The sequence below is a fragment of the Coccinella septempunctata genome, chromosome 1 (assembly GCF_907165205.1).
Source record: "Coccinella septempunctata chromosome 1, icCocSept1.1, whole genome shotgun sequence".
NCBI lineage: Eukaryota > Metazoa > Arthropoda > Insecta > Coleoptera > Coccinellidae > Coccinella > Coccinella septempunctata.
This window is the reverse complement of record NC_058189.1, coordinates 33,902,798-33,928,277: the sequence shown is the minus strand read 5'-3', so window position 1 is coordinate 33,928,277 and position 25,480 is coordinate 33,902,798. Positions and strand designations below refer to the sequence as shown.

Sequence of the window (25,480 nt, the reverse complement as noted above, 5' to 3'; positions counted from 1 at the left end):
TATCTTAACGATAAATAATACATCGACATTTTTTTCTTTGAAATCTCCCTCCGCTAGTATGCTTTATACGCGGCATCTATACTACTCAAATTAATTGGGTTTGACCACTGCTGAAGTCGATGATTCCTGGCCGAGTTGATCAAGGGCTTTCAGAGAGGCTGATGAGTTAATAGTCAAACTTATCTTTCAGTTGGATGAGATGAAACGGGTAGGATCTCGAAACTCGCGGCATTTTTCGAAATTTGCCTGCATGCGGGGATGCCCATAGTCACTGACTTCATATCCTTCTGCTGTGGCGTCTTCTTCCTCATCGGTTGATCTACCGATTCCTCGGGTTGAGCTTCCCTGCTTCAATGCCAAATCGAGGAATGCCCAGGATTCATCGCCCTATTCGATGTCCCAGTGCATCAGAACAATTCCCTAGCGTCTATTCAGAACCAGAAGTGTCACCTTTTAACGTCTGCTCTTTCCAGTGAGGCAGCTTCTGTCATCTTCGGCTCCGAATTGAATTTGGTCATTGTAAATCCTCTTTACAGGGTGTTTTACGAGTAAACGAACAAACGAAAACCGTGAATAGAGGGCATTGAGCTGATATCAACGACACCTCATATGTGTATCTTAGGTAGGTACTCCGTTTCCGATATACAGGGGGTTTACTCAAATTTCTGGAATTTTCGTTTGGCTATAACTCCTGATATTTTGGATCGATTCGACTGAAAATTTATTATCAGGTTGAAGTTGTTAGTTTCAATGAAACCAAACATTAAAATTGGACAAAACTCAGGAGCGGACTCATTGAGTCTATATTCAAATTCAAACTCATGAAAAACACCCTATACCTATGTAGTTTTCATTAGGTATTTTTAATGGATAATTGTTTTGTGATCGAACGCCTCTTGAAAAACTACGCTATCATCAAAAAAACAATTATAACTTGATATCTTCAGAATGAATCGCCTTTTATAAACAACTCGGGCCTCAAGTACTTTTCCGGATTCATTTTCACCTTATTCTCCCTTTCAGTGGGGGTAATAATTGAAAATTCAAATTTCATAATTGTTTTTTTTAATTCTTCATTGATTCCATTATATTGACATTATTGGATCTATGAAGATCAGTCAGGAGACTGTATATATGTCTTTTGTTTTCAGAATTCATATATTTTATAATTCTTTCCGTTCAACCGTACATTTTCTGAGTCGAGAGAGGTCTTTCAACTTGTTCAGTTTTTCCTTCTCTTCAGTTCTTTCTGTCTCTTTCCGAGCCGGCTGATTGACCGGGCAATTTGAGTGCAGCCAATGGGGAAATGAGTTACCGATAGTGGGGACAGTTTTCCCGAGGAGTGGTACTTCTTCGAGCCCTGCGCGGAAGGTCAAGAGCGAGGTCAGTGGAGATCGAGCTGCCGAGAAAAGTGCGTAAGGTGTTATTGCCGTGAGTTGGAAATTATGTCAAGAAGTTTGAAAGTTTAAGGCAAGTCACTTGTAGCATTATTATTCCTTACGTAGTGCATACCTGAGGCCTATTTTCCGCTTTCTTTAGTCCGTTGGACTGGCTGAGAATACTTACCTAGCGTTTAAACTTGATCTAGTGATCGTAGACTGTGTAGAGTGCCGGCTTCCGCGTCCGTTATTCGACCGCCGTTGGGTCCCAGAAGGACTTGGTGTTCCTACCGTATTTTCCAGGAGAGACCGTATTTCATCAGCCGCCCCCACACTGACCAGGCCGCCGGTTGACATCAACATTTGTTATTACTTGTACATTTCTGTATATAATTTAATCCAGTAGGAATAAAGGACTGAACGTTCATTTTGTTGCCAGTTATTTTTGCCAGTGAGAGACAGTTCCCTAAATCAGTTAGAGCTAGATTTTCGTCAGAAGAGGTAGGTACTCTTTTTGAACGATTAAAAACCGTCAGAAAGCAGAGACCAAGAAGACGCTCCCACCCTAGTTTTCACTACTACCCTTCTCCACTGATCATTCAAGTCTACCCGGGCTCTCTAATTCTTTGGAGATTCTGTGAGAGACGTGGGGTTCCACTAGCTTTGTTTTGGTTCGCACTTGAGGCGGTTCCGAATCGGTTCAAAGTAGTGGAGCAGCATTGGTGTGGGAAGCTACACGCATGCTACGTGCGAGCTTACGCTGAATAAATAAATGTGCGACTGTTTTGAACCGTTCTGGAACCATCCTAAAAGCGAACCAAAACAGGCCTATTGATTGCCCCACTGGCGCCCGAGCAAAGGTAAGGAGCGTCCAGGGTGAGAGAAAAAGCCCATCACAGAATATGCGATAAACCAGATCTGACGACGTTTTTTACTCTTGTCGCATTCTGGAATTTTCAGATTTTTAAAGTGTGGGGGATATGCCTATAAAAGCAGATTTTCCCCCGCGACGGGTCTCTCTTTTCTCTTCCATTCTTCATAGTGAATAACCTTTGATTACCTATGTTTGCGACGAGCCGTTCAACAAATTTTTAGTTCGAGACGTTTTATTAGAGTAAATTTTGTTTTGCGAGGTTTAGTGCTTTTGAAATTAATTTCTATTTTCGTTTTCCGCGAGTGCTTTGAAGTAAAGGAGGTAGGTCCCCGTCTATACCGTTCAGTTTCTTTATTAGACCTACACCGGTTATTTCTTTGACACTGCTGTACTGTATCGCTTTCTGTTATCTTTTACCGTACTTTACCCTGTTTCGCGAGTCTGACTTTTCTATCGCTATTAGTCATGGAGCGTAAGCCCTTGGGGTAGTGAAGTCCCGTCAACCCCCTGTTCGCGTTCCCGAATCATAAGTGTTGAAATAGAAATCTCTTCTTTACTATCAGTCATGGAGCGTAAGCCCTTGGGGTAGTGAATAAAAGTCTCGAGTAGATCCGTCCTGGTTATGTTTCTTTCATTTTTGGAGAAATATAATTAATTACATCCCGATACCGTATAGCAAGTCATTTCACTTCGCGAGGTCATCCTTTGATTTTTCACTGTACCCGGTATAAACTTTATAAAGTGCTCGTGATCGGATCGAATTTCCAGAATGTATGTTTGCTGATCGATTCGCTCATATTTCAGGTTTTGATGAGCATGGAAAAATGTAGCTTCGTATGATTACCGCAATCTCCTTCTATTAGTCCTTTCATTATTATAAAAATTTATGAAATATTTAGTCCATTCAAGAATGATTGACATCTCCGGTGGCTATGGATAATCGAATTTAAGTTGGTATTAGCCCATAAGTTAAGATTTTATGTTGCGGAATTAAGGTTGGTATTGTGAATGAACATTGACCTATCATATGTGAATCTATGTACCGAGCCACTGACCGTCGAAAATTTTAATTGTGTACTGCTGTTTATGTCCTTAATTTATTCGTACAAATTGTAAACATTACTGTATCAATTCTGAATACTGATTAATATGCTCTGAAGTTGAATATTTTTCATTCTCAAATGCTTTTCTAGGTTATATTTATATATTCCGGTTCTGTGATTAAACTACAGAACTTATTGAAACTCTTTTGTGACCAGATTTTAAGCTGCATCTGGACTTTCAAGATCTACTGGGATGTCAATCATTCTTGAATAGACTATTTCTATATAGATTCAAATTTTGTGAAAATTTATAGAAAGAATTCTTTCTATGCTTTCTAAAAATTTTCACAAAATTTGAATGTCATAATGACATTTCCGGAAGGAGACTATTCTCTTGTAATAGGAAGCTCTATTTTTCTGTGCTCGACAAAAGTACCGTAGAAATATTGAGAAAAAAGGTTTTGGACCATTTTCTTTTATTTATATTGATACAAACCATATGATATTATATATTTTTGTATAATCAGTAAAATACATAGAAAATGCCATTGCGAATAGATACAAGACTATCAAATAGCTGGATTCAGTAAAAAACCAAGATAATACCGTCAACTATCAAACTGAACTTTTAATTTCATTGAAAGTCCCTGGATTTGAAAAATGAACCTTCACGAGCATCTTATTATGTATGATGTTTATGTTTCGTGCCTAATGATAAGAAGAAAAAACAGAAAGAGAATATGTAAAACAGAAATACAAGAAATATATAAATGCATTTTTATTTTCATTGTTTTCTACACTTTCATTCCAAACATTTTTGCTCATTCAATGCAGCACCAACATCTTTAAGAAGATTCCGTTTATCCTCGAAATAGTTTCTGTACCACTCAATGTGTTCTATTTTTGCGCTCACTGTGAGGTAAGGATTTTTGGATAGACCAATACATACTAATTCCATAAAGTGTCGAATAGGTCCTTTTGGTGGACACCATGATTCCAGATGTTTATCCAGAAATACGTGTTCAGCAAATGATATGTTATTCTCCTCTTCAAGGCCTGAAATTATGACACAGAAAAATCAGAATAGGGAATATGAAGAAAGAATATAATGTAAACTTGATATGAAATGGTGTTTCCCCCTTGAAAATCTTACATCTTTGAATTAACCAAGCCCGACCACTGACAATTTTCATAAGACTTATAATGCTCATGAAACCACACGACAAAGCGAATGAAATCAAATCTAATCCCAGAGGACAAAAAATTTGAGCCGTCGCGTCGCTGGACGCCTGGTAGACGCAAAATTTCTAAATTATTTTGTACAGATAAGATGCATGTTAGGATTGGGTGTACTGATGTATAAGTACACAAGGTAGGTATATGGTCCCAGAACAGCCAGTATTTGATTTTTGTAATTATAATACGTAATCGGAATAGAAATACATATTTGGTATTTGTAATTTCGAAATCCTACCATTAGGATAGTTTCTGCTCAAACAATCAGGATTGAGTTGAATAGCGTCGATTTGTTGGACCAGCGGAGTGTAAGATATCATTGGGATGTCGAACATAAGAACTTGAACACGCATATATGAAGATCCTGCCTAGCTTTTCACGGATGAGTCCAAAACTTTTCTGTATGAGTCTGACAGGCGAATGTTGGTGTGGCGAAAACTGGGTTAACGACATAATGAACATTTCATGACACCAACAACTCTTCTTCTTAGTAGCTCAGTGACCATTCAATAGACGATAAAGTTCGTCCATACCAACGATGCACAGAAATTCATTGTTTCAACAGAATTGAAAGGTACTGCCTCCTCAGATCAAAATTATATTAAATATGCCTGGTCTGCCATTTTACAGCAATTACACCGCTTACCCGATCCCCCTCAAAGGTTAAAACAGCTCCCTAATACTCTGACGGACATACGGCAAAACATTTCTCAAACGTTCATTAATGCTGATACTCTTAAGCTCATAATGTTAAAAATTGAGCGAAGCCCCCCCTCCAACCATTCTCTAGTCTACGCTCCTGACTAGCTCCGGATGGCCACGTATAGTACCCCATCACCCCATCGCTAATTGACAGAAGCAGCAGCCCAACTCTCGGTGTTTTCCTAATCTCTTATTGTTCTCTTTGTTAACTCTGTTGAAGTAACTTCTCATTGTTCTCAATTAGATTTTTGTAAAACCTCTTTAACTGTTAACCTCATCAAAGTTATTTTCTATCAAGTCTTCTCAGTCAATTCTGGTGCTAATTTGTTCAACTCAAAAGGTAATATACTCTCAGTCTTCCCAAAATTCGTAATCTACCATTTTCATGTTCTTTTCATTCTTATGAAATGAGTCCACGTGCAAGATTATTTCAGAATCTTCAAACAGATTTTTAATCCTCACTACTACTGTTCAATTGATATGTTCACACGAGACCACTCGATTAAATGCCTTCTCCGAAATATGTATTTAATGATATTTTATAATTCACATACATTTTCAGACCTCACTAGGTTTTCTCACATGGAAATATGTATGTAGCACCAGAATTGAATCTTCTCATTGATAATGAATACTGATTTATTGTCTTCTCATAATTATTTCTTTTATTTGAATCAGTATATTTCATTTTTCAAGAGAACTCTGATGTTCATCTCTGTACATATTACTAATTACTGTTGTCGAGTTTCAGATGAATGAATCCGCATGTTCTCCAGGGTGGACCCTGGATTTAGTAATTCGAATATGGTTCAACGGTCAGTGGTAAGCCATGATACACACTCGTACACACTCAATTGATATGATCTACTACTCATTGTAATTTGTACTCTCATTAATACATTCTCATATTCATTCATCGTGCTCGATATACATAATAGTTTTAAGCCTTCTGCACTTCTCGAAACCAACGATTAGTGGTTTCTCTCATTAGTACTCTCGATTTGTACCTCTCATAATTTATCAATTGTATCTTCTGTTTTTCTGATGGACGTTCTAATGGTGCTTACTTGTAAGCAGTCCGTTTCTGTAAATGTTGTATTCATTGATCAATTTTTGCACTCTTCAAGACCAACGTTACTTATATTAATTATAATATTCTTGCTCTTCTCATATTAATTATAATATTCCTGCTCTCCTCAAATTAATTATAATATTCTTCCCAACTAGCAAAGATATTTTATAATTTCTAACTGTTCGTGCTATTTTATTTCATAATTGCTTTATTACTGCTTGTCAAATGCAAATTTGTTTTAATAAAATTGCCAGTGACACAATTAAGCTCTTAAGAAGTATCTTGTTTTATAAGGGAGTCGTAAAAAGAGAACTTATAATATTCTTGCTCTGCTCATATTTATATTATAATTATTGCTCTACTCACATTTAATGAATTGATCTCTCATTGATGACCAGACTTAGACAATTTAGTTTTCACCTCTTGGTCTACTTCATTATTACAACTCAGACTTCTCATTAAAATCCATTATTCTAACCGTGTTTTCCTGATGGAATAAAGTGGCTCTCGCAATCAATTTTCATTGATTTCTCTGTTACTGTAAACGTTGTGTTAATTTTGAAATTATCGAACTTTCTCAAAGTCTAAGTCTGACCTCAAGTGAAGGGTACAGGGAAACAACCATCGATGTCAATTTTCCTTACAGCTGAGAAAAACGCGTTTTCAACTTCAAAATCCATTCATATTATTTGAAATATGACAAATTAAATACTATTATTCTCGAAATGAACATTATTAATATTATCATACATAAACTGAGTGCATTATACGAAATGACTTAAGACATTTTTCTTTCGTATATTGATCGACACCGTTAGTTCTTTCCCTGCACGGTAAATCTTCGGAAGCGATTTAACGTATGACTGAGCTAGTTTCATGCCCGATTTAATACACCATAATATACTACTTCTCATTCTGAATTGAATTGGGTGTAACTCATTTTCGGACAAAAATTGACATCAATGGTTTTTTCCCTGTACCCTTCAAGTGACTTCCCATTTGAACTACTCTGGATTATCTCTGATTTAGTTGAATAATGTCTCTTCACTGAGTCTATAGATGTTAATATTTGTTTTTATTACTGTATTAGCTTAATGCAGGTGACTTTGTATGATTGTGAACGATATAAAATAAATGTATTTACAATACCCTCCCCAATTCAATTATCTGGTCCACTACTCTTTTTTACAAAATCATAACACTCCCGATTTTGAACATTTGGTCCTTCGGGCCGTATGTTCAATACTGGTTTCGTATTGCTTTGTGTTCATTCTGTGATGGGTGGAGTAATCCTCCGTACAATTGTTTTGGGGGTTTACCCTTTTATTCAATTTTGCAGTTTTCTTATGCCTTAAATTGTTGTGTAAATTCATTTGTGAATAAACATTATTATTATAATAAGGATAAATTCAGATGCATACCACCCGACGATATGAATATCGACAAGTGTTACGATCCGAATTGAGCTAGCCAATTTGCCATCGTCAAGGCCCCAAATGGAGTACGTCCCACCGAAGAAAAGCAGATGCTGACCATGGTTTCGGCCTCATTTGGCCTCATCAGAACAACATAGCATTTTTCCACGGTGGAGAACGTTTGGAATTGATGGAACTTTATTCAATGTTGTCATGTTCTACCGGGTATTATTTACCCAGAGCGCCATCCAACATGAAACGGTATCCGATTCAATCCCCTCCAGATAGAAACCAAGACGAAGACAATAGCATATGTCCCATATTTTCCCTAATTCAGTACGCCGATTCGCCTTTGCGAACGTCGGACGCATGATGAACTGGGAAGTCTGAGACGCGCTCAGGTCGTACTCCAGGGACGTACTCCATTTGGGGCCTTGACGATGGCAAATTGGCTAGCTCAATTCGGATCGTAACACTTGTCGATATTCATATCGTCGGGTGGTATGCATCTGAATTTATCCTTATTATTTTATTCATTGCATCCCCGTTTAGGCGTGATCATTCTTCATTATTGTACCGCTGGCATCGTACTCTGCCGCGACCTGAGCGCGTCTCAGACTTCCCAGTTCATCATGCGTCCGACGTTCGCAAAGGCGAATCGGTGTACTGAATTAGGGAAAATATGGGACATATGCTATTGTCTTCGTCTTGGTTTCTATCTGGAGGGGATTGAATCGGATACCGTTTCATGTTGGATGGCGCTCTGGGTAAATAATACCCGGTAGAACATGACAACATTGAATAAAGTTCCATCAATTCCAAACGTTCTCCACCGTGGAAAAATGCTATGTTGTTCTGATGAGGCCAAATGAGGCCGAAACCATGGTCAGCATCTGCTTTTCTTCGGTGGGACGTACTCCATTTGGGGCCTTGACGATGGCAAATTGGCTAGCTCAATTCGGATCGTAACACTTGTCGATATTCATATCGTCGGGTGGTATGCATCTGAATTTATCCTTATTATTTTATTCATTGCCTCCCCGTTTAGGCGTGATCATTCTTCATTATTATTATTATATTCTCATTGACACAATACCGAATAGAGTGAGATCACTACGAAGAGCTGGAGAAGGCCCCACTCGATTAAAAGCTTTACTTCAAGGCATTTCTAACAGCAAGAACCTTTTTAAGTCTGCAGATTCCACCAGGTAGAATCTGTATTTTGTTTATTTAACTAATGTTCGGTGGCGGATCCAGGATTCGATTTTGAGGGGGGGCACAACCCCCTCCTCGCATCTCTCCCAACCCAAAATTTTCTGTTCTATTCTGAAAAATACTTTTTTATGCTAATGCGCAGACATATTTACTTTTTTCCTATTCTCAAGATATAGTGAAAAAAACTGTTACTGGTCAATAACAGAAATAATAACACGAAAATATAAAACAAAATATGAAGTCGTATTCAGAAACGGGTCCCAGATCTCCCAGATTCTAGTTTTGTTGGACTATTCGTATCCACTGACGTAAATGGTTTGGGGTGGGGGGAATGCCCCCCCCCTTGGATCCGCTACTGCTAATATTGCCGCTTTAAAGCAGTCTTGCTTGCTGTAGACATTTCAGGCAGGTTAATCAACCTTATGTAGTCCTTACAATACATAAGTACATATAAAACTGATTTCCCTTTATACAGGGTGTCTTTGACTCGTACAAATATTTTAACAGTTTCTTGAGGTCAAAAGAAAAACTTTTTTCCTATACCATAAAAAGATATAGGTAGCCATTTAACGCCCAACGCGCTCCTTAACGAGACTTAACAATCCGACAACCAATAGAACAACCGTTTCAGACGTCGGACGCACACCAGGCGATGATTCTGAACGCTACCAAGGGGCAAAGTTATAAAGAAGATATAATTTAATTTTGCGCGAAAACTTGGCTCATCTAATGAATGAGTCGCTGGAAGTACTGAAGATACTAGTACGAGTTAGTCGAGTTAGTGAATTAGAAGTAAGCCCACAAAAAGTTTCAAGAAAAGTGCATAATTATGTGGAAAAGCGAGAAAAATCTAGTGTAGATCATCTGGACCTTTGTTGAAGAAATTCACCGGGTGGAAATTCTACAACATAAGCAGGTAGACTCCAGTTTTGCTTGGGAGTTTATAATAAGAAATATTCTTCAATTATTCCTTTCATATGAAAGTAAGTATATACTTAATTGCTGCCTGAAAATGTCCTTCAACAGCCAATTAATTTAAGAATCGGAAGAGGAAAAGAGCAAAGTTCCAAAGGTAACACAAAGAGGCGAATATAACATTTCTTAACTAGATTGATTCAATTTCAGATTCGTTGTATATTACATTTATAATGTTATCATTACCTTGTTCGTTGTCAATGGGAAATTTCCACAGTTTGCCCTGTTCTGTCCACAGTATCATTTCTTGGAAATAATTACTGGGAGGATGAGTGGTAAGCAGTTTCATTTCCCTTTGTGTTAAAGATTTCCATGTAGTATTTTCCACATGGTCAGTGTATTCTTTAGGATCACTTGTAAATATTCCTAATGGTTCGGTTCCATAAAGATTGATAATATCAAAGTTTCTGAAAGCATTTCGATATATTATGTATTGATCAGCATATAGTTCCACATTTTTGAATTTTGAACACAGATAATAAATTTACTGGAATTATTTGAAATTGCCAATCCTTTAGTCAAATTGTCAAAATGGAATTCAATAAATAGAAAAAATCATCACCTGTGAATGTGATTGTTAATTCTACTAATTCAATTATGGAATTCCACACAGGACGCATGATTTCATGAACTGCAATGTGCGTGTTCATTCCCCCGACCTGTCCAGGCACGGTCGTAGCCAGAGGGGGGGGGGTGTTCAAACCCCCCCGAAATTATATATGTACATAAGATTAGTTTCAAAGAGTCTCAATTTATATGTCAAAATCAGAAAAATTTCATTTCAACCCCCCCCCCCCCCGAAACTCCACCCTGGCTACGCCTATGTGTCCAGGTATAACTTTTATTGCAACTTCTTGTAATTTTTTCTTAGACGTCAAGTCAAGTGTACGAGAGCATACCCATGCACAACATCGGTTTTAGTTGAAACCTCTTGTTTGTAAGGAATTGTTAAATATACTGGACGGATTGGGAGAACCGATTTGTGTCGACATTACTCGAATTGACAGAGCGATTTTGGAATAAGTGGTGGCGTAAAGTATAGAGTAAGTATACAAAATTTTTTTTTAAATGCGTCCGCGTTTCAGCACAAATACTCAACAGTTCCTGAGAACAAGCTGGAAACTACATCTTATTGCGAGATTGAATATACAGTAGGTAGATATTTTTAGTTTGAAATAATGAGAGACTACACACATATCGAAATTTTCATTGACAACAATCTAATTGTAATGAAATATCTCTAGGCATTTCGATTTCATCAAGGAAAACTTCAAATTTTTGACACCCCATATCTAAAAAGGGGTGCATATTTGACCCTATAATTCTTTACGAAGATTGGGAAGAATGATGGTTGATAAAATATATTGTTTGTCAAAAAATCAAGAGTTATAACAGACATTAAGGGGGGCTTCCTACAGCTCCCATTTTACGAATAAAAAACGCCCTATAAGAACACTGTTGTGCCGCTGCTCAATTTAGAGAGGGCCAATGGATGATGCTTCACTGATTACACAATAAATGACCTTGCATTTCTCTCTAGATGACTTACCTAATTTGTCTTCTCTTAGGAGGTTCATTTTGTTTGGGCCTTCCTGGACTTGGTTGATGTCGCTTCATGTTTCGATTCATCAACTGCCTTACTTGTTCTGAACGGGTTTTTTGTTCTACATGTGGTTTGCTTCTATCTATTTTCATACCTTTAAGTATATCACTGGAATGCAAAAGAGGAACAATGAAATAATAATATCGTACGTATTTTGTCCCAAAATTGCATCTGTGAAATCAATTTTTTCTCGAGAACTTATTCACTATGACAGAAGAATTATTTTTTTTTATTATAATCGCACCTACAACTGTTCAGACTGTCGAAGCAATCGACCACATTCAAACAACAGATGTGAGACAACAAAGACAATAAGAAATCCCGTATACAGGCAAGTTTATTTAAGCAACTTTTTTATCACAAAAAATAGTACATGGGAGAATCAACTTTTATGTGATAAACATCAAGCGCTCAGCGTCCCTGATCGATAATATAAATTTATATAATTATATAAAAGTAATGAGTTTTATTTGTTCCCATTGATATAATCTAATATTTCATCACAAAATAATTCATTTTATTTACTATCTACCCGTTCTTTAATGGTTGTCCGAAAGACCAAAAGTTGGTTTACAATAGTAGGATAAATGTCCCTGTGCAACGGTACAGCATAGAACTTTGTATCACGAAAAAATATTTGCGTAATTGATATGTACAGACTGAATAATTTGCATGGATAAGTATAATCAATGAAATGTACCGAGTTCTTATATTTGCATTAAACGGTTTATGGATTTCTTGCGTTTTAATTTTGTCCCTTCAATTAACTAGGCCGTGTAGATTCACCGGACAAGATATGTCTATGAGGCATTTAGTTTTTCTCTTCGAATTCAAGAAGAATTTTTTAAACATTCAAATTACACAATATTAAACCATGTAGGAGGAAGAATTTTCTTCCATTACTATAACTATTTCTCAATCCAATTAACAAGTTCCGATTCTGTAAAATTAGAGTTGTCCAGGGGACCTGATTATAGAAAATATTGTGAAATTTCATGAGAAATCTGCCATATATTGTATGTATTTTCGGGAATATTTTCTGCTGCGTTCACTTATGAACCTACAGGTCCAATTCCTATTCCGCAGACATCCCGTGAAACTTCCGAAGTAAATAACATTCCATTTAGTGAAGACCTAGTTGTGAAATATCTTTCCAAACTGAGGAGGGTTCCTCAGCACCTGGCCCAGATGGCATTTCCTCGTTTCAATTGAAGCAGTGCTCCGAAGCACTAGCAGTCCCATTGTCCATCATTTTCCAACAATCATTCACCTCTTCTAAACTACCATCTGCTTGGTTGTCCGCCTCTATCACACCTATTTTTAAGAAAGGAGACAAATTGGATCCAAAAAATTACAGGCCAATTAGTTAACATCAGCCACTTGTAAGGTGATGGAGAGAGTTATTTGCAATGCCATTTTAACTTTTGCAGTTGATCATAAGATTATCCCTAAAGAACAGCATGGATTTTTACCTGGGAGGTCCATCCTTACTAATCTTTTACCCTGTATCGACGATTGGACTAAGGCTTGGGACTCTGATATCCCTGTGGACATCGTTTACCTCGACTTCGCCAAGGCGTTTGACCGTGTGCCCCACCGTTGGCTCATTTCTAAGCTCGAACATCTGGGTATACGGGGTGGTTGTTTATCGTGGATAGAATCCTTCCTACATAATCGGACGTTTCGTGTCAGAGTTGGGGAGAGCAAATCATCTGAATATCGAGTGACCAGCGGTATCCCACAGGGTACAGTGCTTGGTCCTCTTCTTTTTATGTTGTTTACGTCGGATATTCCTCTCTTCGATCAATGTGTGCATTATTCGCTGATGATACGAAGCTATACAATTTTCCTCTTACTTGCGCTGATGTCCTCAAAAAAGACCTAAGTACCTTGAATGAGTGGTGCAGGCAATGGATGCTGCCTCTTAATTTGGACAAATGCTGCGTACTCCATGTGGACAAGAAAAATCCCAAAACCGAATACTTCATCGACGGCAGATTGTTGAAGAGTGTTGTGATTTGGGTCTAATAGTAACATCCAATATTTCCTGGACCAGCCATGTAACATCTATTTGTAATAAAACTAAACAACTATGCCACTCATTGTATCGTTCTTTTCATGGGTGCAGCTTACAAACGTGTAGACTTCTGTATCTCTCGTATGTTCGCCCGATGCTGGAGTTTGTCGGTCCCGCTTGGTGGCCTTCACTGAGGAGGGATGTGGATGCGTTAGAAGCTATTCAGCGCGCTTGTACACGGCTACCGTTTGGTCATGACCGTCCAGGCTACGATGCACGACTCCGGCTTCTCAGTATCCCGAGGTTCGAGCAGCGTCGTGAGCGAGGTGATCTCATCCTTGCCTACCGAGCATTGCACGGTTATGCTGTTGCTGATCTACAGTTTATGTTCAAGAGGAACTTTAATCACCTACGGGGACACCCCTTTAAGCTTGCCAAAGAAAAGTTCAAAACTATCGTCCGACAAAACTTCCTATCGAACAGAATATTTGAGCGCTGGAACCTATTGCCAACCGACGTGGTGACCGCTACATCGGTTAATGTCCATCGCAACGACAGATGGATCTCTTCTCTTTGAATTTTGTTTTTTCTTTTTTAATTTACTTTCAAATATTTCATGTATTGAGTTTATAGGTACTATTACCTCAACTCTTATTATATTAAATAATAATAATATAAAGATAAAAATGAAACTGTATTGTTTAGGGAATGTAAGATTATTGTTCCAACAATAATTGATAGTTGGTTTAAAAATACTTTCGAATAGTGGTTCAGGGGACAGGCCAGATTTGGGCTGTTTTTTATTGTAAAATTCACTAATTTCTTGAAGAAACAGCACTGCTTTATACAGGATGGCAAAATTCGATGGTATTGAATGAATGAATTTCAATTGACCTTCACCAACCTGAAGATACTATTGTGATAACGATACACGTGCCATGGTAAAAAACTCATATATAAGAGAAAATGATATAATTCTGTTTATAGTTCAATTATGGATTTCAATCAAGTATCGGCGAATTGAATACAAAAGATGTAAAACACATAGCTGTCACTCAGAATGCATTATTGCTGTATATGATTTATTATCAGAGCATTTTTATGGAATAATTGAAATATGAAGGCACTATCATGTCCGACAGTGGTTAGTGCTATTAACACGAACGCTTCCGTAGTTGCCTCTTGAATGCATGATGACCGCGAAACGGATCATTGCAATCTGAGGATATGGGGTATATGGATGTGTGTTTGGAGGGTTACAATCTCAAGCCTGTTGCCATACATAATGATTTTCAAACAATCGACAGATTTTTTTAATTTCCGCCATATAAAAGAAGGTTTGAAAGTCGGCAAAATGTAGCACAACTATACAAAAAGATTTCCGACAAAGAAAAAAATTCGGAGCTTTCACTTTCTTCCGAAACCGTTGTTTTTCGAGAAATTAGCAATGTTCTCGTTGAAATTTTTACGACACAACTTTTATGCGAATGATTTCATCAGGTAGAATTGAAATTTTTTTCAAATTCGAGATTTCCCGAAAAATCCCGACAAATTTTCGTCAGCACAAATATAGCACGAATATTTCCACTTACTTTCGAGAAGAAAAAACGGAAGTGCAGGGCAGAAAATAATGCAAAAAGCTGAACTTAATACCTTTATAGCACAATCTATTTCAGTCCTTAAACCCAAAATTTTCGAAAAGTGCTATGATGGCCCATTTCTCACATTTTGCGAAATATCTTGAATAAGGAAAAATTTTAAGAGTCACGCAGGTATTTTGTACTGTTGATGATGTTTGATTCAATAAACCAATTTGGGAAGATAATTGTATCAATTTATTTCTTAAGTTTTTGTTTCCTTGGTTATACTTATATAAGTATATTATATTATATTTTTATAATTGGAACAACAGAAATTATATGTGCTTTTTTGTGACTAGATATTGAGCGATGTGTTGAATTTCAAGGCCTGCTCTGATGTCCATTATTGGAGTATGGAGTACATTATTATAGTCCTTGTGAGAATTCTCCGAAGTGGAAGATACCAATTAAACAACAGTACATACCACCGCACTTCTACCAACATTTTTCATTCTACATAATGGGGTATTTTCCTAAATTTCAAAATATATATCAACGAAATCCTCATATCTCAAATATATGGAAAAGTATTTTTTTTCTATTTTAACAGTTGTATTTAGCCTGTTTTTAATTACGGAAATTCACATCGCGGAGGCATTCCCCCAGAAACATTCTACGTCACTTTTACAATCCGGCATCGTTGGAACACTCATCAATGTTTCTCATCAAATTTTCTGATCTCCATATATTATTGCGTCTATGGTTGTGTATTGCCATCAATGACTCTCATCAATGTTTTCTGATCTCCATAGACTTGATAATATCAAAGAGTAACCAACAAGAGGATGCACTCTGTCATTTTGGCCGGTTGGGTTTCAATGACCTTGAGGTTTTTCTAGATATTGGTGGGGGTCAACCAGAAAAAGACAAGTATAAACTTTGCTCTCTCTCTTTTAGAATTTTGAATTTGGCGGTATATCCGAAATCATCGCCATTCCTTTTATGAACGAACAAACGAATAAGACAAGCTTTTGATAAACTTCAATTTTATAAGTTTTACCAAAGTTTAACTAGTGACTAGTGATATTTTAAATCGTTTTTTTCAAGACGATCTATAAAAATTGATCCTGTTTTGCATCCCTTTTTTGTTATATTTAGTTTAGTAGTCGTATTGCTCGTTGGAATACATCACATTTTGCATGATTGCATGATTCTTATTTGTTATTTTATTTAATTTATTTGTTGGTTTTATTTATTTGCTTCATATTGAACTGCATGTCATTATGGGTGACCATAGCAAGAAAAAGAAGTGTTCTGTTAAAAATTGTGCTTCGTTAGGTGAGAGACTTTTCAGATTTCCCAATCCAAAAGAACCACATCGGGTTTTGCAATGGCAATTGGCCTGTAGCGATGAAAATATTATGAAAAAAGAACCAGCCTTGTTGTATGCTACTAATAGAATATGTAGTGACCACTTCGAACCTCATTTTATGACTAGTCACAACTTGAGTAAAGCTGCTGCTCCTACACTAAATTTGTTTAAGAAACCAAAAACAGTGGATGTTGAAACGCAGACAGAGTTTTTAGGACAAACTAGGGATGTTGGAGTACAAGCAGTATGTATTATTAAAGAAACTGTACGAAGAGAAGAAACTAGAAAGTCTGAAAATACCCAGACACAAACATGCCAGGAAATATCATCTAGGACCCCAAGAAAAGAAAAATTAAGACATTTGTTGAAAGTAATTAAAGCAAAAGTAGGTATTTTCTTTTTTAATCACTGTAATTGTTCCAGACGAAGACAAACATGATTAGACGATTGAAAATGGACAATATAAACCTAGAGAAATCTTTTGAAAAATCAAGCTCTAGAGTCAGTTCGAAGGAAGTTTTTAAGAATTCTTGTGAAGTACATCTTCCAAAAGTTTTGGGCAATTTAGCAAAAATTGTCTGCGACTTGAAAGATAGAAAAGCACAAGGCAGAAGATATTCCAATGAGCTTAAGCAACATGCTCTTTCAATATATTATTCGAGCCCTAAAACATACAGGAAGATGGTACAAAATTATTGTTTCCCTTCAGTCTCAACGCTGAGAAGAATGACAGAAAATATTCAAAGAAAACCAGGATTGAGTGATTTTGTCTTCAGAAGCCTGAAATGGAGGTTGAAGAATAAAGCCAACGAAGATAGGATTTGTGTGCTTTCGATGGATGAAGTCTCTCTGAAAGCACATTTGCAATATGATCCGAAAAATGATGAGATTGTTGGATTTCATGATTTGGGTTAGTAGTTTCGCAAATATTATAAATTAATGTTTAAAAGAAATCTTTTCATTGCATTTCTTTCAGGTAATGGAAAGGAATTTGTACCGGCCAAAAATGCCCTAGTTTTGATGGCCAGAGGAGTGAAGGACAAGTGGAAACAGCCCTTAGGATATTTTTTCGTGAATTCAGTCTGTAGTGCTTCAGACTTGAAAACAATTGTCTTCAATTGTATAGAAAAAATGGTTGAAGCAGGGCTTGATGTTAGAGCTCTTATTTCTGATATGGGCTCTAACTTTGTTATGTTTTCTAAACAGTTGGGTATAAGCACTAATAATTCTCAGTTTCAGGTCAATGGTAAAACTTTATTATATATTTTTGATGCCCCACACTTGATGAAGTGTATGAGAAATTTATTAATGAATCATGAAGTGCACTTCGAAGGTCACACAGCAAACTGGAAGCATATCGAGGAACTTTATAATATTGAAAGAAATAAAAATTTGAAAATGGCTACTAAGTTGACTGAAGCACATATATATCCCACTTCATTTCAGAAAATGAAAGTGAAGTATGCTACTCAGATATTCAGTGCAACAGTAGTTTCTGGTAAGAAATTGTATCAAAATTGCACATTATATTATGAATTAAATCAATTGATTTTAATGAAGTATACTCATGTTTTAAAGCTTTGTCGACATATATTGCTTGTGGGGAAATGTCCGCTTCAGCTGCAGGCACGGCACATTTTTTGGAGCAGCTCGATCACCTGTTCGATCTGTTGAATTCATCAACGACAAGAACGACCAATCAATATAGGAGACCATATTCAGGATCGGAGGACCAGGAAAAATTTTTGATGTCAATGTTGGATGCTTTGAAAGGAATGAAAGTCTTTTCAAATACAAATACAGGTAAAAAAGATGTAACTGGAACTTTTAAATGCATAAATTGTTTCCAGATTACTATCAGTAGTATCATGAGATTGTGGCATTTTCTCAAAAATGATGGACTCCAAGAGATCAGGACTAGAAGATTGAATCAGGATTGTATTGAAAACTTCTTTGGTAAGATAAGGCAGCAAGGAGGTAATTCAGTGAATCCAACACCCATACAATTTATGCATGCTTTTAAAAAATTGTCTTGTATGGATTTGTTGGATTGTGTGGATACCTTCAATTGTGCTGCAGATGTAGATAAACTTTTAATGGCCACTGTAGATTTACCTGCAACTGTAGAAGAAAATCTAACAATGCAAATAAGGGAACCTTTCAAGGTAGAGTGAAAAAGTATTTTGGGCTATGGAACTAGTTTTTTCTTTTTATGGTTTGGTTATCAGAATTACTTTTTATTTTCAGCTTTTATTTTTTATCATAACAAAAAATCAATTTTGATCTATGAATAAGGGGTACTTATCGTGTATGCATTGAATTTTAATTTTTTCATAACGTGTACCTCTAATTAGATCAAAAATTTTTTTTGTTGCTTCGTTTTGAGCATGCCTGGTGAGTAACTTGTTGATTATGAATGCACATGCTGAAAATCTACATCATTATTTCTTTAGATCACCAATGCGGATTTTAGAAGGAGTGATTTGCCTTCTAAAAATGTGGAGCAATATATTAGCGGATATCTGATAAGAAAATGTCTCAAAAAACATACTTGCACGGAATGCCAAACTTACGCATCTAAAGTTGAAGATATGGACTCTAATAAGCTTTTCTGCCACTTTAAGGGTATAGTTTAAATTTTTCCTTTTCCTTTTGTTATGGAAGGTATACTTGCAGCTTCTACTGATAAATATGGAAAGAAAACTGGAAATTTTGGAAAGTTGCTGATTCCAGATGAATCATTTGTAAAATATGTTTCATCAATGGAGGAATTACTGATTACAAATGTGAAATCAGTGGCAACCAGAACACCTAGACAGACTCTTTTTGAAAAATTGAGAGCTATTCCCTTTTATCACCCTTGCCCTCAATTTCCTTATGTGTATTTGATACATTTATTCATAAGAATGAGAATATTTTATATTGTGAAATATGCAAATCAAAATTTCAAATCGGATGAATATAATAAGAGGAAAAGCAACAAATTGAGAAAGCTACAAATATTGCAACATGAATAGTGAGTTGCTCTCAATTTTTCAAAAATCGAGGATTGTGGATAATATGTTTCTTAGGGATTCTATCCCACTGTAAGCATATCATTATGTGATCAGAAGTTTATTCCACTCAATATACTCTTTTCATAGTCGCAATGAAGCTATACAACTTGAAGGATTACAAAAAAATATTGGAAGCTATCAAGGAGGAAGTATAATGATTAAATGGATTCAACTTCGCAGGTGTTCCTACTGCTCTCTATTTTTCATGGATTATGAATATGCTCAGGGATCCTATCCCATTGTAAGAATCTTGCATTATGTGAACAGAAGTTTATTCCACTCAATATACTCTTTTTCATGGTTTCGAGGAAGCTGTACCATTTGAAGGACACACTGCAAAAAAATACTGGAAGGCTATCAGGCAAGAAGTACAATGATTCATCTTCACAGGATGTTTTTGCAATATATTTAAATTATATTGAATAAATGATTTGAAAAGATATGTGTTATTGATTTAGTGCTGCGAAAAAATATTTGGTACATAAAACTGAATCTTCCAATGTGTGTCATCTCTATCTTATATGAGCATGTAATGTATAATCTCTACATCTTCATGGGGATTCCTATCTTGCAGATCTTTTGAGAATTGATCGATTAATGAAGATGGAACTTCATTTTATATGTGCAAATAAAGCCACTCTTCATAAAAAAGTATATTATGGTTCATGTCTTCTAAATCTACTCTTTCAATTTGTGTTGGGTTGGAAATACAGTAATTAAAAATAGATCGTAGATCGTATCAACACCCAACTCGCAAATATTCAGAGGAAAACTATCTTTATGGAATCTTTAATTAATATCCTTCGTATATACATACTCAATTCCATTCAAAAATATTAATATGTAGTAGTGGTGAAAAAACGAACCTTTCAATAATGAAAATTTTACATGTAGATGGAACTTATTCCATATGGATAGATAAATAAAACTTATCTCTTGAAAAAGAAGTACATATATTCTTCATTTCCCCTAAAAGTATTATTTCAATTTATTTATTGGGAATACTCATAATTCGATATTCGAACTATTTTGAAAGAAGTCGCATTATTTTCATAAACGGAAATTGATTCGTTTCCGACAGGATACGAAAACGAAAGCCGATGTCTGCCGATATTCGTTCGGTTCGCAACTCGCAATTTGATTGGACGCCCAGATTCTCCATTTGACTGCGGATGATTCTGTTCGCAGTATTCCTGGCGCGTATCGTGTCCCCACTCCAAGGCTAAAATTCCATGCGTCAGATTTCCCCTTGTAAATTGACAGAGTGAAACCTCTTGTTGGTTACTCTTTGATAATATATTATTGAGTCTATGGTTGTTTATTGTCAGTTAATATTTGATCTTCCTTGGGCTGTTATTGTTGATGAAAGAAGGCATTGCTGATATATTTTATAGGTTCCTAAAGTCATCAATATGAAAAAGTTTACAGGTGGTAAATTTTCACTGCTTGCTTTTGAAAAATTCGACTCCATTTCCACAAGTTATAACAATCTGACAAGAACGTTTAAAACAATGTCAGAAACTGTCATCGGTTTCAGGAAGATGTAATTCTGTATCTTGGAACATAAATACATAAATGCATTTATGTTCCAAGTTCTATATAATATCCTCTTGATCAGTTCCGATGTTGTCGAATTCACAAAAATTACTAGACTCTAGTAAAGGCATTCTACGTCACAAGCTCTCACAAATTTTTTTTCAAAGGCTATATTTTTTTTCCTACTGAATTTTGAGTGGAACCTTTTATGTGGTGACTAACCAATGGAAAATGGTTTCCAAAAATAATTTTTAATTCTTTTTTTGAGTTTTAGGAAAATACCCCATTACTTTAAACTTGGTACTACCTAGAAATTTTCTTCACCATTCATGACAATTGAAGTTTTTTTTTAATGTTTCTTAATCTGGAAGAAGCATTCATGGATCCTTTACAGGGATTATTATTTATCTGTGTACAAAATTTCACCTCGTTTCAACTCGCCCTATATATAGGGTGTTTCATCATAAACTGGACAAACATATACTGCCGTCCTAACATGAAAGGCCCTATCTGCAAAATTTAGGTTTTGAGAAAATCCAGGGTTTTTGTTTCTTTTCATTGTATAACACATAGTATTTTAACAAACTCTTCATGTTTTATTTTATATATTATGTCGAACAGTAGAACTTGATTGCAAAATATAATTCAGATTTATCTCTTCCTGGTTAGTAGATGTTTGATTATATTACATTCATCACATTTTGCAGAAAGTACCTTTGCTGTTAGCAAGGCAGTATATGGTCGGTAGGTGATACCAGGAGAATCACTTTTGCCTTATGACATATACCCCGTTTTAGACGCATAAGCGAGATACGTGACAGAAAAACCAAAAATTGCCAAAATGTTTGCCAAAAATGTTCAAGATGGATGAGCTACTCAAGAAATTCTGAGCAAATTTCATTAAATTTCAAGTACTGAAATGTCAAAGGCCATTCCGGCATCGAAAAAACGAAAAATATCTTACATATCGTTCGACCAACGCCATTGAGTACATCCAAAACTAATTGCATCAGAAAAAACTGTTAAATCGCGAGACTTGAGGTAAAAACGATGTAAAAACTGCAGACACATGGAAAATGCTTGTTCTGAAACTTTTTAGTTTCAGAACTAAGTTAGGATTTTGACTCCCAATCTCTGGATCAAAATCAATTAAAAAATTGAAAGAACTGATTTGCGCCTGCGCAAAAAGTCTTGCAACAATTTGTCAGGAGCACTGATGATTACTGATTACTAATTGCTGGGTGTGTTGGACGGATAAACCCAAACCTGCCACTGCGACCAAGCGGTCTATTGTAGCACACAGGCAAGCTCATAGAGCTAGATCTCTCCCTCCAGTCCCATCCTGCCTAAAAAGGAGATGATGTCGGAGGGGGAGTGATTCTTGAGTTCCTCTAGGATCATCTTCGGAGAGCCAAAAACTCCATGTCTAACCCTGTCTGCCGCCGGGCAGTCACAGAGGATATGCTCAATTGTTTCGTCCTCCTCTAAGCAGAGTCTGCAGAGCGGGTCATTGACGATGCTAAGTTTTTTGAGGTGGGCTCTGAGTCTGCGGTGTCCTGGGAAAACCGCTATTATAGATCTCAGATTAGTTCTAGAAAATCCTAGCCAACGACTGGTGTATGCGCTGGGAGGCACTGAAATAGCCCTATGCGAGTGACGCAGTCCAGGACGGTTTCGCTAGTGCTCCAGGACCTTTTGCCTTATCCAGCTGTTGTTTCGGTCCCTGATTAAGGAATTAGAAATTCCTATACTTGGTTCCGGGCCAATAAGCGTTGATGTTGCGCCTTCTTTGGCTAGAGCATCCGACGCATCGTTGCCACTGAAGCCAGAGTGTCCAGGTACCCAAATCAGTTGCAGTCTGTTTGAACTTCCCAATTTGGTGAGTTTAGGTCTGCATTCAAATACCTGTGCCGAGTTGCATTTGTCTGCCGCGAGAGATTTAATCGCAGCTTGACTATCCGTTAGGATTTTTATTGATCTGCCCGCCCAACCACTGTCAAGTAAATGGCTTGCGCACAGATCAATGGCGAAGATTTCTGCCTGAAAAGCTGTCGCCGACTTTCCCAGACTGGCACTGAGTTTAGTCAGCGGTCTACGGCTGTAGACTCCGGCTCCAGATCCCTGACTGGTTCAGAAGCAAATCAAGTAGAAAAAATTGTTGCCTGACAATGAACTAAAAAAAAAGAACTTTGAAATTATATTTATATATGGTAACATTCCAGAGTCTATATCAGATTAATTATGTATAGTAACGTTTCAGAATCTATGTCAAACTCCTTCATCGGAAATTGATTTTTGTCTGACATAGACTCCGAAACATACTATACATAACGAGATACATAATTATAATTTCATTTCATTTCAGTTCATTGTCAGGCAACAATTTTTTCTATTTGATTTGCTGCTGACAAATTAGTGTAAGAATGTACACAGGAGAAAATCAGTTATGTATTTTGATTTTTTAATTGATTCTGTTCTAGAGATTGGGATAAAAATCCTAAGAAGTTTCAGAAAATGCAGAATCCTCCCACATTGAATTTCAATCTTAATCTAAAAATGCTTGTGTTGACAAAGTGCTATTATTGCTAGGTACCCTCTTTCCCCCCATTTTTACGTGGGGTAATATTGTTGAAGAGTTATAACAAGAAGAAGATTGTGATGACAATAATCGTGAAAAAATTTGTGTATACTCTAGAGTTTAGAAGAATTCATTACAGAGTTTTTGAACTTATATTCTATTTTTACACTTGTGTCCTTAAGTCTTTTTGTCAGTTGGTATCCAAATGAGCCATTTCATGAAATTTTACAGGACTGGTTAAGGGTTAAAGACGCCCTGTATATTATCAGATTTATGGTCCTTATGTACAGACAATTGTTAACACATGAAAATTCCATATTGCTCTCACTATTCATACTTAATCAGTGTTCTGAATCCATTTCCCAACTATTTGAATATTATATCCTTAAGCCAATAATCACATTACCTCAGGCTTGATATTGCATCTGTTTCCTCCTCTTCCTTATTGCCAAGTAGTTTTTTCAACAGTTCAGACTCTGTTTTTTTTGTGTCACCACCTAATGTTTCAGCAACTTCTTTAGCCGCTGTTATAATGTCCTGCTCTGCTATAAAAATCAGTATGATTTCAGCACAAGTTTTTACCTATATTAATCATAGGAAGCTTCCTTCATACAGTAATATGCAGCAATAGCTCACTGAGTTATCTGAACAAACCGAAATGGAATGAAATTCACATGAAGTGCCATACCTTTAATTTTAGGTGCTTGTGTTGGCGTTTCATTATTGACATTCTTTATCGACTTTCCCCATTTTGCAATCGGCTTTGCTAGTTCTACAGTACGTGATGCAGTCAATTTGGGTGAATCCTTCAAACAATTGCTGTGACACACTCAAGAGAATTTCAATTTAGATTAGTTAACTTACTTCAATCATTGTTTTCAAAAGAGTATTCAACCTTGTTAATCTCGCCTTCTCATTAGTATCAGATTTGTTAGTATCCTTTTTCTGATCCTCAATCGATTTTACGTCAGACGATTCATGATCAGATTTACAGTACCAGCGTGAACAAAGTGAAACTACAAATTTATTCTTACTAGATTTGAAAGGATACCTGAAAGAGCAAATTAATAGACTCGTATTATGTCACGATTTAGTTTATATACCTAACAGGTGTAACCAACGCTAATTTACTCATTTTGAACCTGCCAGCAGTGTTTGACTATAGTATAATATTAAAAAAGAGTATGCTAAAATCAGAGACAACCTGTCCTGTTTGTCTATGAACCTGTCTCTGGCTAAAATTTTCAAATTTGGAAATTTATTTAGCAGTCTCTGTTATTTAGGTTATTAATTTCAACCACAGAACATGAAAAATTGTTGGGTGGTTTGAATCAAAGAGTTTGGTTAAAGAGTAACAACTTGTTACTCTTTGATTAAATAAAAAAGGGACTTTTCAGATGCGGTGCCCAGTGCCGGCACTGCCCCTCCACCTAGGCATAGACAAAAGGGCCAAAAACTCATCCCTTTCGTTTTCACATGACTTTCTTCCGAAAATTTACGTCAGTGGATTCGAATAGTCCTCCAAAACTTTTACCTGGGATCGTTTCTGAATAAGACTATTTTGTTTAATATTTTCGTGTATTTTTTTCCTGTTATTGACAGGTTACCGTTTTTTTACCATACAAGGTGATTCATGAGCGGAAGCTGAGGGTAGATAGATAGAGGCATAGACATATAGACATATCTCTATGTCTATGGATAGAGGGTACTGAGGTGACTCAGAATAAACTATTTGAAGGGTCTATCTCTAAGATTTTGTCAATTTCTTCAATTACCCATAATAACTTTAGAAAAACCCTTAGACAAAAGAAAGTCCAAGGAAAAACC

General features: G+C 36.4%; 1 protein-coding gene across 2 annotated transcripts; it reads right to left on the bottom strand.

Annotated features, from left to right (window-relative positions):
• Nucleotides 1-4,059: 4,059 nt before the first annotated feature.
• On the bottom strand, nt 4,060-24,915 carry LOC123311703 (28S ribosomal protein S31, mitochondrial). Of its 2 annotated transcripts, none has more exons than XM_044895776.1 (7): nt 24,757-24,915; nt 24,518-24,704; nt 24,342-24,459; nt 24,060-24,195; nt 11,461-11,622; nt 10,098-10,318; nt 4,060-4,352 (listed from the first exon to the last, which is right to left on the bottom strand). In XM_044895776.1, the coding sequence occupies exons 1-7, from the start codon at nt 24,786-24,788 to the stop codon at nt 4,099-4,101; spliced, it is 1,110 nt and encodes a 369-aa protein (XP_044751711.1). In that variant the 5' UTR covers nt 24,789-24,915; the 3' UTR covers nt 4,060-4,098. The 2 variants fall into 2 exon arrangements, with proteins under 2 accessions (XP_044751711.1, XP_044751708.1); XM_044895773.1 differs by having other exon boundaries at nt 24,060-24,198; nt 24,757-24,914.
• Between the last annotated feature and the right edge of the window lie 565 nt (nt 24,916-25,480).

Bases quoted from the DNA above. Each gene is read 5' to 3' on its own strand.
- LOC123311703 (XM_044895773.1), bottom strand. From the start codon at position 24,788: ATGAGTAAATTAGCGTTGGTTACACCTGTTAG. The intron at 24,705-24,756 runs GTATATAAACTA...TTGCTCTTTCAG, and splicing joins GCGTTGGTTACACCTGTTAG to GTATCCTTTCAAATCTAGTA. The intron at 11,623-24,059 runs GTAATGTGATTA...TTTGCATTCCAG, and splicing joins GATGCAATATCAAGCCTGAG to TGATATACTTAAAGGTATGA.